The sequence below is a fragment of the Aotus nancymaae genome, unplaced genomic scaffold (assembly GCF_030222135.1).
Source record: "Aotus nancymaae isolate 86718 unplaced genomic scaffold, 86718_ANA_hifiasm-v0.15.2.pri h1tg000057l, whole genome shotgun sequence".
Lineage (NCBI taxonomy): Eukaryota > Metazoa > Chordata > Mammalia > Primates > Aotidae > Aotus > Aotus nancymaae.
Window position 1 is genome coordinate 27,858,357 of NW_026988471.1, and position 13,198 is coordinate 27,871,554.

Below are 13,198 nucleotides of genomic sequence, written 5' to 3' on the forward strand. Positions count from 1 at the left end.
TTGTGCAGACTGTGAAGTCCCAGGCTTAGCTCGCTGTGTTCCTGAACACGGAAGTTACCTAGTCACCCCCAAGATGTATGAGTAGAGCTCACCCCGACATGCATTTGACAGACGGCGTGGGACGCGCCACTCGCTGACCGACTCTCCTTTCCCAGTTGACCGGGACATCCCCAGCCCCAGGTCCCTTTAGACGGGGCTGTGAACACCTGCCGGTCCCCTCACCCACGCCTCACGCTCGAGAGTCCGGGAAGGTCGATTCGAGTATTCACTATGTGCTTATATAATAGATGTTTTTATTATTAAAATATAACTAGTTTACCTCCCAAAACTAAATAGAAGCGTCTTAAAATGGAAACAGATACCTTTGGAGTCCAAAGTTATTTAACATTAAATATCACTAGCTTCTCAGCATTTTGGGAGGCCTAGGCAGGCGGATCACTTGAGGTCAGGAGTTCGAGTCCAGCCTGGCCAACATGGTGAAACACCGTCTCTACTAAAAATACAAAAATTAGCTGAGCGTGGTGGCTTGCGCCTGTAATCCCAGCTACTCGGGAGGCGGAGGCAGGAGAATCGCTTGAACCCAGGAGGCAGAGGTTGCAGTGAGCCGAGATCGCGCCATTGCACTCCAGCCTGGGCGACAGAGCTAGACTCCTTCCCGCGGAGGAAAGAATTCATCGGGAACGATGGTGCATGCCTGTAATACCAGCTACGAGGGAGGCTGAGGGATGAGAATAGCTTGAACCCTGGAGGCAGAGGTTGCAGTTAGCCAAGATGGAACCACCTTTGCACTTCAGCATGCGTGGCACAGCAAAACTCTGTCTCAAAAAAAAAAAAAATTCACTAGCCTCTTTGCTGGACATTGGTTCACTGGGCAAAAGTTTATAGAGAGTCTGTTACAATTCTGTAACAAAGCCACTTTATGAGTAAAAGAACTGGCCCAGGGAGATTAAATAATTTGGGCAAACAGGTATGTTGGCTCACACCTGTAACCCCAACACTTTGGGAGGCCCAGGCTGAAGGATTGCTTGAGCCCAGGAGTTCAAGGCCCACCTGTGCAATATAGGGAGATTGCCATCTACAAAAAAAAAAAAAAAAGATTAATAATAATAAAGTTGGTCAAGATCCATAGCTGACTAGTGGCATGGCAGAGTTTCCTATTTGGTTAGTCTGGTTCAGCAGCCCATGCTCTTTGTACCGTAACACCGTTTGGAAAGACTGGTCAACAGTACAGTTGAACTTAAATTCCAAATATATATATATACATATTTTCATTACATTGCACTCCAGCCTGAGCGACTATATATATATATAGTTGTGTTTTTTTGTTTTTGTTTTGAGATAGAATCTCGCTCTGTCACTCAGGCTGGAGTGCAGTGGTGCCATCTGGGCTCATGGCAACTTCTGCCTCCCGGTTCAAGCGATTCTCCTGCCTCAGCCTCCCGAGTAGCTGGGATTACAGGCACCCACAACCATACCTGGCTAATTTTTGTATTTTTAGTAGAGACGAGGTTTTGCCATGTTGGCCAGGTTGGTCTCAAACTCCTAACTTTGTGATCTTGTGATCTGCCCTCCTCGGCCTCCCAAAGTGCCCATGGCGCCCAGTCATCATTACTTTCTAAGACAAATGCTTTCTAATTGGTACTGTCTAGAACATCAGCCACCATAAACTCCATCAACAGGATTTCTCTCTTCTTTTTTTTTCTTTTCTTTCTTTCTTTTTTTGAGACAGAGTCTCACTCTGTTGCCCAGAATGGAGTGCAGTGGCATGATCTTGGCTCACTGCAACCTTTGCCTCCCGGCTTTAAGCAATTCTCCTGTCTCAGTCTCCTGAGTAGCTGGAATAACAGGCATGCACCACCATGCCCAGCTAACTTTTGTATTTTTAGTAGAGATGGGGTTTCACCATGTTGGCCAGGCTGGTCTCAAACTCTTGACCTCAGGTGATCCACCCACCTCAGCCTCCCAAAGTGCTCCAATTACAAGTGTGCACCACCGCACTGGGCCAGATTTCTCCCTTCTAGTTCTAAAATGAATAAAGAAACTGCTCTGTTCACACCCCAACTGCATGTCTCACTTTAGGAAAAGTTCTCATGACCAATATTTTCTAGAGTCGTTGGCTTTTCTCAACACTTTTTCTTGTGATAGGCTTTCTATAACTAAAAAGTCATTTTTGGTTACAAAATTCTTGAAATTAAGGAGATTATCATTTCCAAACATGGATCTGAGCCAGAGCCTCCTGAACTCTGAGCCCTATGGTGGTTTTAAAATTTATCATACCTACTTTCTTATTTCTTTTTTTTTATAAGCCTGTGGCACCGGGTCCTACTTTATTATTTCTTAAGTATTATCAGATGATACTTAGCTGTTATTTCAGAAGGAGCAGGAATTGGAAGATACACTAACAAAATATGGGAAGTAAATTTACATATCTTTGATTTTTAAAACAAACTATAAATGGAAAATGGCATCACTTTCCATTGTTTGAATAACTGCCACAATGTTATAAGTATTTTGTTTTATACACATCTAATGAAATGCATTAGTATATTTTGGAAAATAATATTATTTATTCATAATTTCAATGCTCTGAAAGCATTTAAATCAAAAAAGAAGTCACTATGTATGCCTTACTATTTCTGGCTGTTCTTTCCTTGTGTTTTCCCTGTGAAATTGTCAACCTGCACTCTGAAACTATTATCTTCATGATGAATTTGTGATAAATCATCAATTTATTATGTTTATGTATTTATTTTTGAGACTGCGTTTTGCTCTTGTTGCCCAGTCTGGAGAGCAATGGCACAATCTCAACTCACTGCAACCTCTGCCTCCATGGTTCAGGCGATTCTCCTGCCTCAGCCTCCCAAGTAGCTGGGATTACGGATGTGGGCCACCACATCTGGCTAATTTTTTATTTTTAGTAGAGATGGGGTTTCATCATGTTGGCCAGACTGGTCTTGAACTTGATCTCAGGTGATTTGCCCGCCTTGGCCTCCCAGAGTGCTGGGGTTACAGGCGTGAGTTACCGCACCTGGCCCAAGTTTATATTATAAGGCTAAGAAAGATACTGCTGCAGCCAGGCAGGGTGGCCCTGACCCTGTGGATGCAGTTCCAAGAGTTCTTTTTTAAGTTCCTAAAGTTTCAGAATAATTTGAGCTTGCTATGGACACACTTCATAGTACCCCTATGTTACTATATATGCCAGTGTTAAAACAGGAGATTTAAAGTAAGCAATAATAACACATCAATTATAAAGAAGCAGCAGAATTTGAGGTACCTTCATTCTGTCATACTGTGACTGTTTGGTGTTTTTATTTGCAGTTAAAATATTTTAACCATAGAGACATCTGTAAGTTACCTAGCTACTCAAAGAAACAAAGGCATAGACAGTATTACAATTACTAAAATTTATTGAGAAACAGGATTTGTATGAATCTGACAAATTTATCTTTAAAACTTTTCTTAACTATTTGTATATATGTTGTTTAATGTAAAATAAATTGTTGAATGGGCGCGTGGCTCACATCTGTAAACCCAGCACTTTGGGAGGCTGAGGCAGGTGGATCACCTGAGGTCAGGAGTTCGAGACCAGCCTGGCCAATATGGTGAAACCCTGTCTCTACTAAAAAACAAAAACAAAAATTAGCCAGGCATGGTGGTGAGCACTTGTAATCCCAGGTACTCAGGAGGCCGAGGCACAAGAATCGCTTGAACCTGGGAGGCGGAGGTTGCAGTGAGCCGAGATGATCCACCCGCCTGCATCTCCCAAAGTGCTGGGATTACATGTGTAAGCCACTGCACCTGGCCCTGGCTAACTTTTATTTATTTATTTTTCTTGTAGAGAAGAGGTCTCACTATATTGTAAAAATGTTTCAATGTAATTAAAAAATATTAACCCACTTTTTGGTGCTATGATATCTATTATTAATTTATGTTTTTTAACTGGCAGGGCTTCATATGTGAAATTTAATAAAAGAACATTACCAATGTCTTTCTTTCATGATCTTTATTATTATTTGTTTCATGTTGTGATTATTACTAAAAATATTTTTGTTTTATAGAGAAAGAGGTTGATTTAAAAAAAGATGACCCACTCAGGTATTGAGTGTGCTAGCTACCACTGGAATGATTGGCTCTGGAACAGGCTCTTTTAATGCAGTGTGGGGAATGAAATGATTGCAGTCTACATAGTGCTGACTCAGACAACTATTCCCTTAAGCAGGTGGGCCGTGAGGTTGGGGGGGCATCAAAAAAGACTTTCTTGTAATTTTTATGTTGATATAATCTCAAAAGCTGCATAAAGGTCTCCCATACCTGCTTTCCACATTGACCAACTGTTTACATTTTCATCCCTTTGCTTTTTCATTCTTTCTCTCTCGCTTTCCTTCTCCCTCTCCCTCTCCCACTCCGTCTTCCTCTCCTTCTCCCTGTCTTTCTCTATTCATACAAAACACACATGAACATTTTTTTCTGAACCATTTGAAATTAGATTAGAGATATGGCATCCCTTTACCCCTAAATACTTCAGTGGGTATATCCTAAGAACAAGAACATGTTCCCACCTAACACAGTACAGATTAATGCATTAAGGATATTTATCATTGTTATCATGCTATTATTTAATCTACAGGCCACATTCAAATTTTGTCATTTTGCCTAATAATATCTTCCATAGTTTTTTCCAGCCTAGGATCCAATCCAGGTTCACACATTTCATTTAGTTCTCATGCCTCTTTAGCCTTCTTTAATCCAGAAAAAACAGCTCCTCAGCCTTGCTTTATTTTCTTGACCTTGACAGTTTTGAAGAGTACAGGTCAGTTATTCCATAGAATTCTCCTCACTTTGGGTCGACTAATGTTTCTTCCTGATTAGATTTGGATTATACATTTTTGGTAGAAATATCACTGAAGCCTGGGCACGGTGGCTCATGCCTGCAGTCCCAGCACTTTGGGAGGCTAAGGTGGGTGGATCACTTGAGCTCAGGAGTTTGAGACCAGCCTGAGCAACATGGTGAAACCCTGTCTCTACTAGAAATACAAAAATTAGCCAGTTTTGGTGGCACATGCCTGTAGTTCCAGCTACTTGGGAAGCTGAGGTGGGAGGATCACTTGAGCCCAAGAGGTTGAGGTTACACTCCAGCCTGGGTGACAGAGTGAGACTCTGTCTAATAATAAATAATAATAATAATAGGGTGGGTGCAGTGGCTCATGCCTGTAATCCCAGCACTTCGGGAAGCTGAGGTGGGCAGATCACCTGAGGTGGAGAGTTTGAGACCATCCTGACTAACATGGAGAAAACCAGTCTCTACTAAAAGTACAAAATTAGCTAGGGGTGGCGGCGCATGCCTATGATCCCAGCTACTTGGGAGGCTGAGGCAGAAGATTCGCTTGAAACCGGGAGGTGGAGGTTGCAGTGAGCTGAGATTGTGCCACTGCACTCCAGTGTGGACAAGAAGAGGGAAACTGTGAAAGAAAGAAAAGAAGGGAAGAGAAGGGAGGGGAGGGGAGGAGAGGGGAGGGGAGGGGAGGGAAGGGGAGGAGAGGAAGGAAGGATGTGAAGGAAGGAAGGAGGGAAGGAAGGAGAAAGACTGGCTACTGAACTTTTTCTTTCTAAGATGTCATATCAGGAGTCATATGTTACCAGTTTGTACCTATATTGGTGATGTTAACTTTGATTGCTTAGGTAAGTCAGACTAATTCTAGTATCTGCACTGTAAACTTACTATTTTAACTTTGTAAATTAATAAGTTATTTATGGGAAGATACATTGAGACTAGTTTTACACTCACTGATGATTCTGTATAATTAGCACTCTACCATAAAAAAATGATCTTAGGAAAGATTTTCCTTTTTTTCTTAAGCTTCATTGAGGTTAATTTATATACAATAAAAATCAACAATTGTAAAATTTTAATAACATTTAGACATTTAGTAAGTGAAAAATCCAGTGATTTTTAGTAATTTAATAAAATTGTGCAATCATTACCACAAACCAATTTTATTTTATTATTTTTAATTTTTTTTTAGACAAAGTCTCCCTCTGTCCCTCAGGCTACAGTGCATGGCATGATCATAACTCACTGCAGCCTTGAACTCCTGGGCTCAAAGGATCCTTCTGCCTTAGCCTCTTGAGCAATTCGGACTACAGGAGTGTGCCACCACACATGGCTAATTTTTTATTTTTGATAGAGTCTCACTACATTGCCCAGACTGGTCTCAAACTCCTGGCCTCAAGTGATCCTCCTGCCTTGGCCTCTTAAACTATCGGGATTACAGGCCTGAGCCACCCCAACTGGCCACAGTCCAGTTTTTGAACATTTCTATGATCCTAAAAAGCTTTCTCATGCCTGTTTGCACTTTATCTTCATTCCCACCCAGCCCCAGGCAATTACTAACCTGTTTTCTACCTCTAGAAATGTGCCCTTTCTGAACATTTCATATAAATAGAATTGTAGGGCTGGGCGCGGTGGCTCACACCTGTAATCCCAGCACTTTGGGAGGCCAAAGCAGGCGGATCATGAGGTCAAGAGATTGAGACCATCCTGGTCAACATGATGAAACCCCGTCTCTACTAAAAAACCCAAAAAATTAGCTGGGCACGGTGGTGCGTGCCTGTAATTCCAGCTACGCAGGAGGCTGAGGCAGGAGAATTGCCTGAACCCGAGAGGTGGAGGTTGCGGTGAGCCGAGATCGCGCCATTGCACTCCAGCCTGGGTAATAAGAGTGAAACTCCGTCTCAAAAATAAATGAATAAATAAATAAATATATAAATAGAATTGTATGATATGTAGTTGTTTTGCTTCTAATTTCTTTTACTTAGCATAAGATTCTTGAGCTATATCCATGTTGTAGCATATATCGATATTTCATTCATTTTTACTGCTGAATAATTATATTTTTGAGACAGAGTCTTGCTCTGTTGCCCAGGCTGGAGTGCAGTGGCACCATCTCAGCTCACTGCAGCCTCCACCTCCTGGGTTGAAGCTATTCTCATGCCTCAGCCTCCCCAGCAGCTAGGATTACAGGTGTGCACCACCACACTCAGCTAAGTTTTGTATTTTTAGTAGAAACGGTTTTCACCATGTTGGCCAGGGTGGTCTCGATCTCCTGATCTCAGGTGATCCACCTGCCTGGGCCTCCCAAAGGGCTGGGATTATAGGCGTGAGCCACCTCGCCCAGCTTATTGCTGAATAATATTTTATTGTTTGGATATATCATATTTTGTTTAACCATTCACTAATTGATAGACATATGGATTGTTGACCGTTTTTTGCTATAGAAATAATATTCCTGTGGGGATTCATGTATAGGTTTTTGTGTTGACATATGTTTTCATTTCTCTTGGGTAGATACGTAGAAGCAGAATTGCTGGGTTGCATGGGAAGTTTATGTTTAATTTTTAAAAAGAAACTATACCAAAGTATTCTCCAAAGAGGCTGTACCTTTTCACGTTTCCCCAAGCAATGACTAAGGGTTCCAGTTTCTTCACATCCTCACCAACACTTGTTGTCATCTGTCTTTTATTACAGCCATATTAGTGGGCATGAAATTGTATCTCATTAATGTTTTCATTTGCATTTCCTCAATGGCTAATTATGTTGAGCATTTTTTCATGTGCTTACTAACTATTCATTTATATTTGGTGAAATGTCTATTCAAGTCTTTTGCTGATTTTTAAACTGGCTGTTGACTTTCTTTTCTTTCTTTCTTTTTTTTTTTTAATCCAAAATGTGTTTATTGAGATGGTTTCCCACTCATCTTGATTCAGAGTGCTTTTAGTGCTGCTTCCTCCTGAAAGAACATCCTTCTGTAAGCCTTGCTTTTCCTCCCGTAGGCTGGCAGAGGACAGTGGCGCAGCCAACACACAAAACTACCATTTGTGCATGGCCGAAGACCGTGGTGATTTTATAGCATCCTGGGCATTTCACATCCATGAAGTAGGAATTGGGGCTCTGCACCAGGCATTCCTTCTTGTGTTTTCTCTTCTCCTCTTCTGGAGAGGGATGAAGGGGATCCTTTGCGAGAGGCATGTTCTTGTGGGTAGGTCATCACTGCCGGAAAGGACTTTCTTATTTATTTATATATTCTTTGCATGTGGTTATCAATTGGCCCAGTGCCATTTATCAAAAAGACTATTCTTGGCTGGGCACCGTGGCTCATGCTTGTAATCCCAACAGTTTGGGAGGCTGAGGCGGGCGAGTCACTTGAAGTCAGGAGTTCGAGACCAGCCTGGCCAACATGACAAAACCCTGTCTCTACTAAAAATACAAAAATTAGCTGGGTGTGGTGGTGCATGCCTGTAATCCCAGCTGCTGAGGCAGGAGAATCGCTTGAACCCAGGAGGCAGAAGTTGCAGAGAGCTGACATTACACCATTGCACTCCAGCCTGGGCAACAGAGTGAGAGTCTGTTTAAAAAAAAAAAAGGTGGGCGGATCACAAGGTCAGGAGATCGACACCAGCCTGGCCAACATGGTGAAACCCCCATCTCTACTAAAAACACAAAAATTAGCTGGGTGTGGTGGTGGGTGCCTGTAGTCCCAGCCACTCAGGAGGTTGAGGCAGGAGAATCACTTAAACTCGGGAGATGGAGGTTGCAGAGAGCTGAGATTGTGCCACTGCCCTCCAGCCTGAGCAACAGAGCAAGACTCCATCTCAAAAAAAAAAAAAAAAAAAGCAGCAGCAAGTCAGGTCAGGGTCTGGAATGTGATGCTTGAGGTAATCCATAGTGAGTGATGCTGGGAAGGTTGGCAGGGACCAGATTACAGATAGTTTTATAATCCATACGTACTAAGTGGTATAGATAGATTTTTCCTGTACATGCCAGCAAGGTTGGGAAGGAAGGGCCTAAAGTAGAGAGAGATGACATGGTTACATTCAGAATTTGCAAAGATCATACCTAATTAAAAGCAGTAGTGGCACCTTAGGTGAGAGATGTAAAGGCTGAAATAAGAACAGAGGTGATAGAATTGGATGGACGTGAGGAAATGGAATGGGGAATTATTTTATTTAGTTATTTATTTTTTGCACGGGAGTTTCACTCTTATTGCCTAGGCTGGAGTGCAATGGCAGGATCTCAACTCACTGCAACCTCCACCTTGAATGCAGAATTATTTTATTTATTTATTTATTTATTTTTGAGACAGAGTTTTGCTCTTGTCGCCCAGGCTGGAGTGCAGTGGTGTGCGATCTCAGCTCACTGCAACCTCTGCCTCTAGGTTCAGGCGATTTTCCTGCCTCAGCCTCCTGAGTAGCTGGGACTACAGGCACGCGCCACCACGTCCAGCTAATTTTTTGTATTTTTAGTAGAGACGGGATTTCACCATGTTGACCGGGATGGTCTCCATCTCTTGACCTCGTGATCCACCCGCCTTGGCCTCCCAAAGTGCTGGGATTACAGGCGTGAGCCACTGTGCCCGGCCAGGAATTATTTAAAAGATAAAATAGAACCTGATGGTTTATCCGATGTGTGTATGTGTTTGGGTAGGTGTGAGATGTGGGGCTGGGGAATAGACAGGACTGATTCCTGGCTTTCTAGAGTGCTAACTGGACAGCTGGTGGTAGCACCAACTGACTCAAAGAATGCAAAAGAATGAGCAGAATTAGGTTCAGCTGCACAACCTAATATATAGTACTTGGAGAAGGAAGTTCATTTTCTCTTATCTAAAAGAAGTGCAGGCACGGTGACTCACACCTGTAATTCTAGCATTTTGGGAGGCTGAAGCAGAGGATTGCTTGAGCCCAGGAGTTCGAGACCAGCCTAGGCACAATAGTAAGACTCCCCCCAACCCCCACAACATTCCTACAAAAAATAAAAAATTAGCCAAGAGTGGTGGTGTACACCTGTAGTTCCAGCTACTCAGGAGGCTGAGGTGGGCGGATTGCTTGAGTTTATGAGGTTGAGAGTGCAGTGAGCCATAATCACACCACTACACTACGACCTGGGAAACAGAGTGAGACCCGATCTCAAAAACAAAAACCAAAAAAGTTCAAAGGAGTTGGTCCAGGGCACATGTAATGCTTCTGGGTTTCTAGGACCTTCTGTCTTATGGCTCTGCCATTCTCAGCGCGTTATTTTCTCCTCAAAGACCAATATGAATGTTTCAGTTCTGACTATCATATTTGAGTTCCAAGGATTAAAAATGAAAAAGCAGTGAAGAAAAGCATACAGTTTCATTTTAAGAATATTGTTCTAAAGGCCCATCTCACATAAGCTCACCTTATCTCAAAAAAGCCTGGACAGGGTGGGCGTGGTGGCTCACACCTGTAATCCCAGCACATTGGGAGGCTGAGGAGGGTGGATGACTTGAGGGCAGGAGTTCGAGACCAGCTTGGCCAACATGGTGGAACCCTATCTCTACAAAAAATACAAACATGAACTGGGTGTGATGGTGGGCACCTGTAATTCCAGCTACTTGGAAGGCTGAGGCAGGAAAATTGCTTGAACCAGGGAGGAGGAGGTTGCAGTGAGCTGAGACTGCACCACTGCACTATAGCCTGGGTGACAAAAGCAAAACTCTGCCAAAAAAAAAAAAAAAAAAAGGCTGGACAATGTAGTCTTTGTTATGGAAAGCTTTATGCCCAAGTAAAAATGGAAAGTCCCTTAACGTAGTAGAAAAATTTAGGAATAAATGGAATTTAGGGTACAATTAGTAGCCTGTGCAACAAGATGTTTTAGAGGGAATTATGGGGACTTCCATTAGGACTTGTTGAGCTTAAGCTGCTTGTGGTAAATTGTTCCTGTGTAAAATGCCTTGCGGACAGTTGGATATGTGGCTCCCTTTTCTAAAGTGCAATTCTCATAAATTCCCTTGTCTGCCCCAAACTTTCAATGACTTTTTACTTCTTATGCTGGTGTTGAGCACCAGGCTACACTTCCTTTGAAGGTATTCGCTGACAGAACCACCCCCTATTCTTTGAATGTGCCCCATACTTTTCTGTTTGCCTGCTTTTGCTCTTCTAGTTCCTTCTGCCTGGAATGCCCTTTCGAGAACTCTTATTCATACCTTATAAATCTACCTCATCGAATCCTCAAAAACTGAATTAGGTCAGGTGCGGTGGGTCACACCTGTAATTCCAGCACTTTGGGAGGTCAAGGCGGGTGGATCAGGAGGTCATAAGTTCGAGACCAGCCTGGCCAATATGGTGAAACACTGTCTCTACTAAAAAAATGAAAATTAGCTGGGCGTGGTGGTGCACACCTCTAATCCCAGCTACTTGGGAGGCTGAGGCAAGAGAATCACTTGAACCCGGAGGTGGAGGTTCCAGTTAGCAGAGATGGCATCCTTGCACTCCAGCCTGGGTGAAAGAGTGAGACTCCATCTCAAAAAAGGAAAAAAAAAAAAAAAAAAAAAAGCTCTTTTCTGTGGCACCTGGAAGGCGTATAGCTGCTTCAAGATGAAGTTGAACATCTCCTTCCCGGCCACTGGGTGCCAGAAACTCATTGAAGTGGATGATGAACGCAAACTTCGTACTTTTTATGAGAAGTGTATGGCGACAGAAGTTGCTGCTGATGCTCTGGGTGAAGAATGGAAGGGTTATGTGGTCCGAATCAGTGGTGGGAACGACAAACAAGGTTTCCCCATGAAGCAGGGTGTCTTGACCCATGGTTGTGTCCACCTGCTACTAAGGGGCATTCCTGTTACAGACCAAGGAGAACTGGAGAAAGAGAAAATCAGTTCGTGGTTGCATTGCGGATGCTAATCTGAGCGTTCTCAACTTGGTTATTGTAGAAAAAGGAGAGAAGGATATTCCTGGACTAACTGATACCACCATGCCTCATCGCCTGGGGCCCAAAAGAGCTAGCAGAATCCGCAAACTTTTCAATCTCTCTAAAGAAGATGATGTCCACCAGTATGTTGTAAGAAAGCCCTTAAACAAAGAAGGTAAGAAACCTAGGACCAAAGCACCCAAGATTCAGCGTCTTGTTACTCCACGTGTCCTGCAGCACAAATGGCGGCGTATTCTCTGAAGAAGCAGCGTACTAAGAAAAACAAGGAAGAGGCTGCAGAATATGCTAAACTTTTGGCCAAGAGAATGAAGGAGGCTAAAGAGAAGCACCAGGAACAAATTGCGGAGACGCAGACTTTCGTCTCTGTGAGCTTCTACTTCTAAGTCTGAATCCAGTCAGAAATAAGATTTTTTGAGTAACAAATAAATAAGATCAGACTCACAAAAAAAAAAAAAAAAAGAAAAGAAAAAAAATACAAAAATTAGCTAGACGTGGTGGCGTGCACCTGTAGTCCCAGCTACTCAGCAGGGTGAGGCAGGAGAATTGATTGAACCTGGGATGTGGAGGTTGTAGTGAGCTGAGATGGAGCCACTGCACTCCAGCCTGGGTGACAGAGCAAGACTCAGTCTCAAAAACAAACAAACAAAATAAAAACAAAAACAAAACTCAATTAGATGCTACCATCTTCTAAATTCCTCTAACAATTTGCATACACTTCTGTGCTTAACATCACCTTTGTACATAAAAAGCACTCAGAGGGCCCAGTGCAGTGGCTCATGCCTGTAATCCCAGCATTTTGGGAGGCCAAGGCAGGTGGATCACCTAAAGTCAGGAATTCAAGACCAGCCTGGCCAACATGGTGAAACCCTGTCTATACTACAAATACAAAAATTAGCCAGGCGTGGTGGTGCACATCTGTAGTCCCAGTTACTCGGGAGGCTGAGGCAGGAGAATTGCTTGAGCCAGGAGGCAGCGGTTGCAGTGAGCTGAGATCACGCCACTGCACTCCAGTCTGGGCGATCCGGTGAGACTCTGTGTCAAAAAAAAAAAAAAAGTACTCAATAAACATTGGTGAATTGCACTGCCTTTGGCTTTGTGATTTGTCCCTCAAAGTGGCTGAAAGATCTATATGAGATGTTCTATGTGAGGAAACAATGTACTTTGTACAAGGGTGGAATACTGCCTTTCTAAATGTCTTTGATGTGTTTCCTTAGAGAGTGCGTCCCTGACCCCATCCATCCATGCCAGCCTACTTTCTCTTATACCCTGTACTCTGTTAGCATTTACCACAATTACTCTTTTTTTTTTTTTTTTTTTTTTTGAGATGGAATCTTGCTCTGTTGCCCAGGCTGGAGTGCAGTGGCATCATCTCGGCTCACTGCAACCTCCGCCTCCCGGGTTGAAGCAATTCTCCTGCCTCAGCTTCCCAAGCAGCTGAGATTGCAGGTGTCTGCCAACACACCCAGCTAATGT

General features: G+C 43.1%; 1 protein-coding gene and 1 pseudogene across 1 annotated transcript; one reads left to right on the forward strand and one right to left on the reverse strand.

Moving 5' to 3' along the window:
* Nucleotides 1-7,723: 7,723 nt before the first annotated feature.
* On the reverse strand, nucleotides 7,724-8,026 carry LOC110569039 (small ribosomal subunit protein eS27-like). Its single transcript, XM_021674439.2, has one exon. It carries the CDS (start codon nucleotides 8,024-8,026, stop codon nucleotides 7,772-7,774), a length of 255 nt encoding a protein of 84 aa, XP_021530114.2. The 3' UTR covers nucleotides 7,724-7,771.
* A 3,359-nt stretch (nucleotides 8,027-11,385) lies between these two features.
* LOC105733200 (small ribosomal subunit protein eS6-like) lies at nucleotides 11,386-12,130 on the forward strand (annotated as a pseudogene).
* The last annotated feature ends 1,068 nt before the right edge of the window (nucleotides 12,131-13,198 follow it).

Bases quoted from the DNA above. Each gene is read 5' to 3' on its own strand.
- LOC110569039 (XM_021674439.2), bottom strand. From the start codon at position 8,026: ATGCCTCTCGCAAAGGATCCCCTTCATCCCTCTCCAGAAGAGGAGAAG.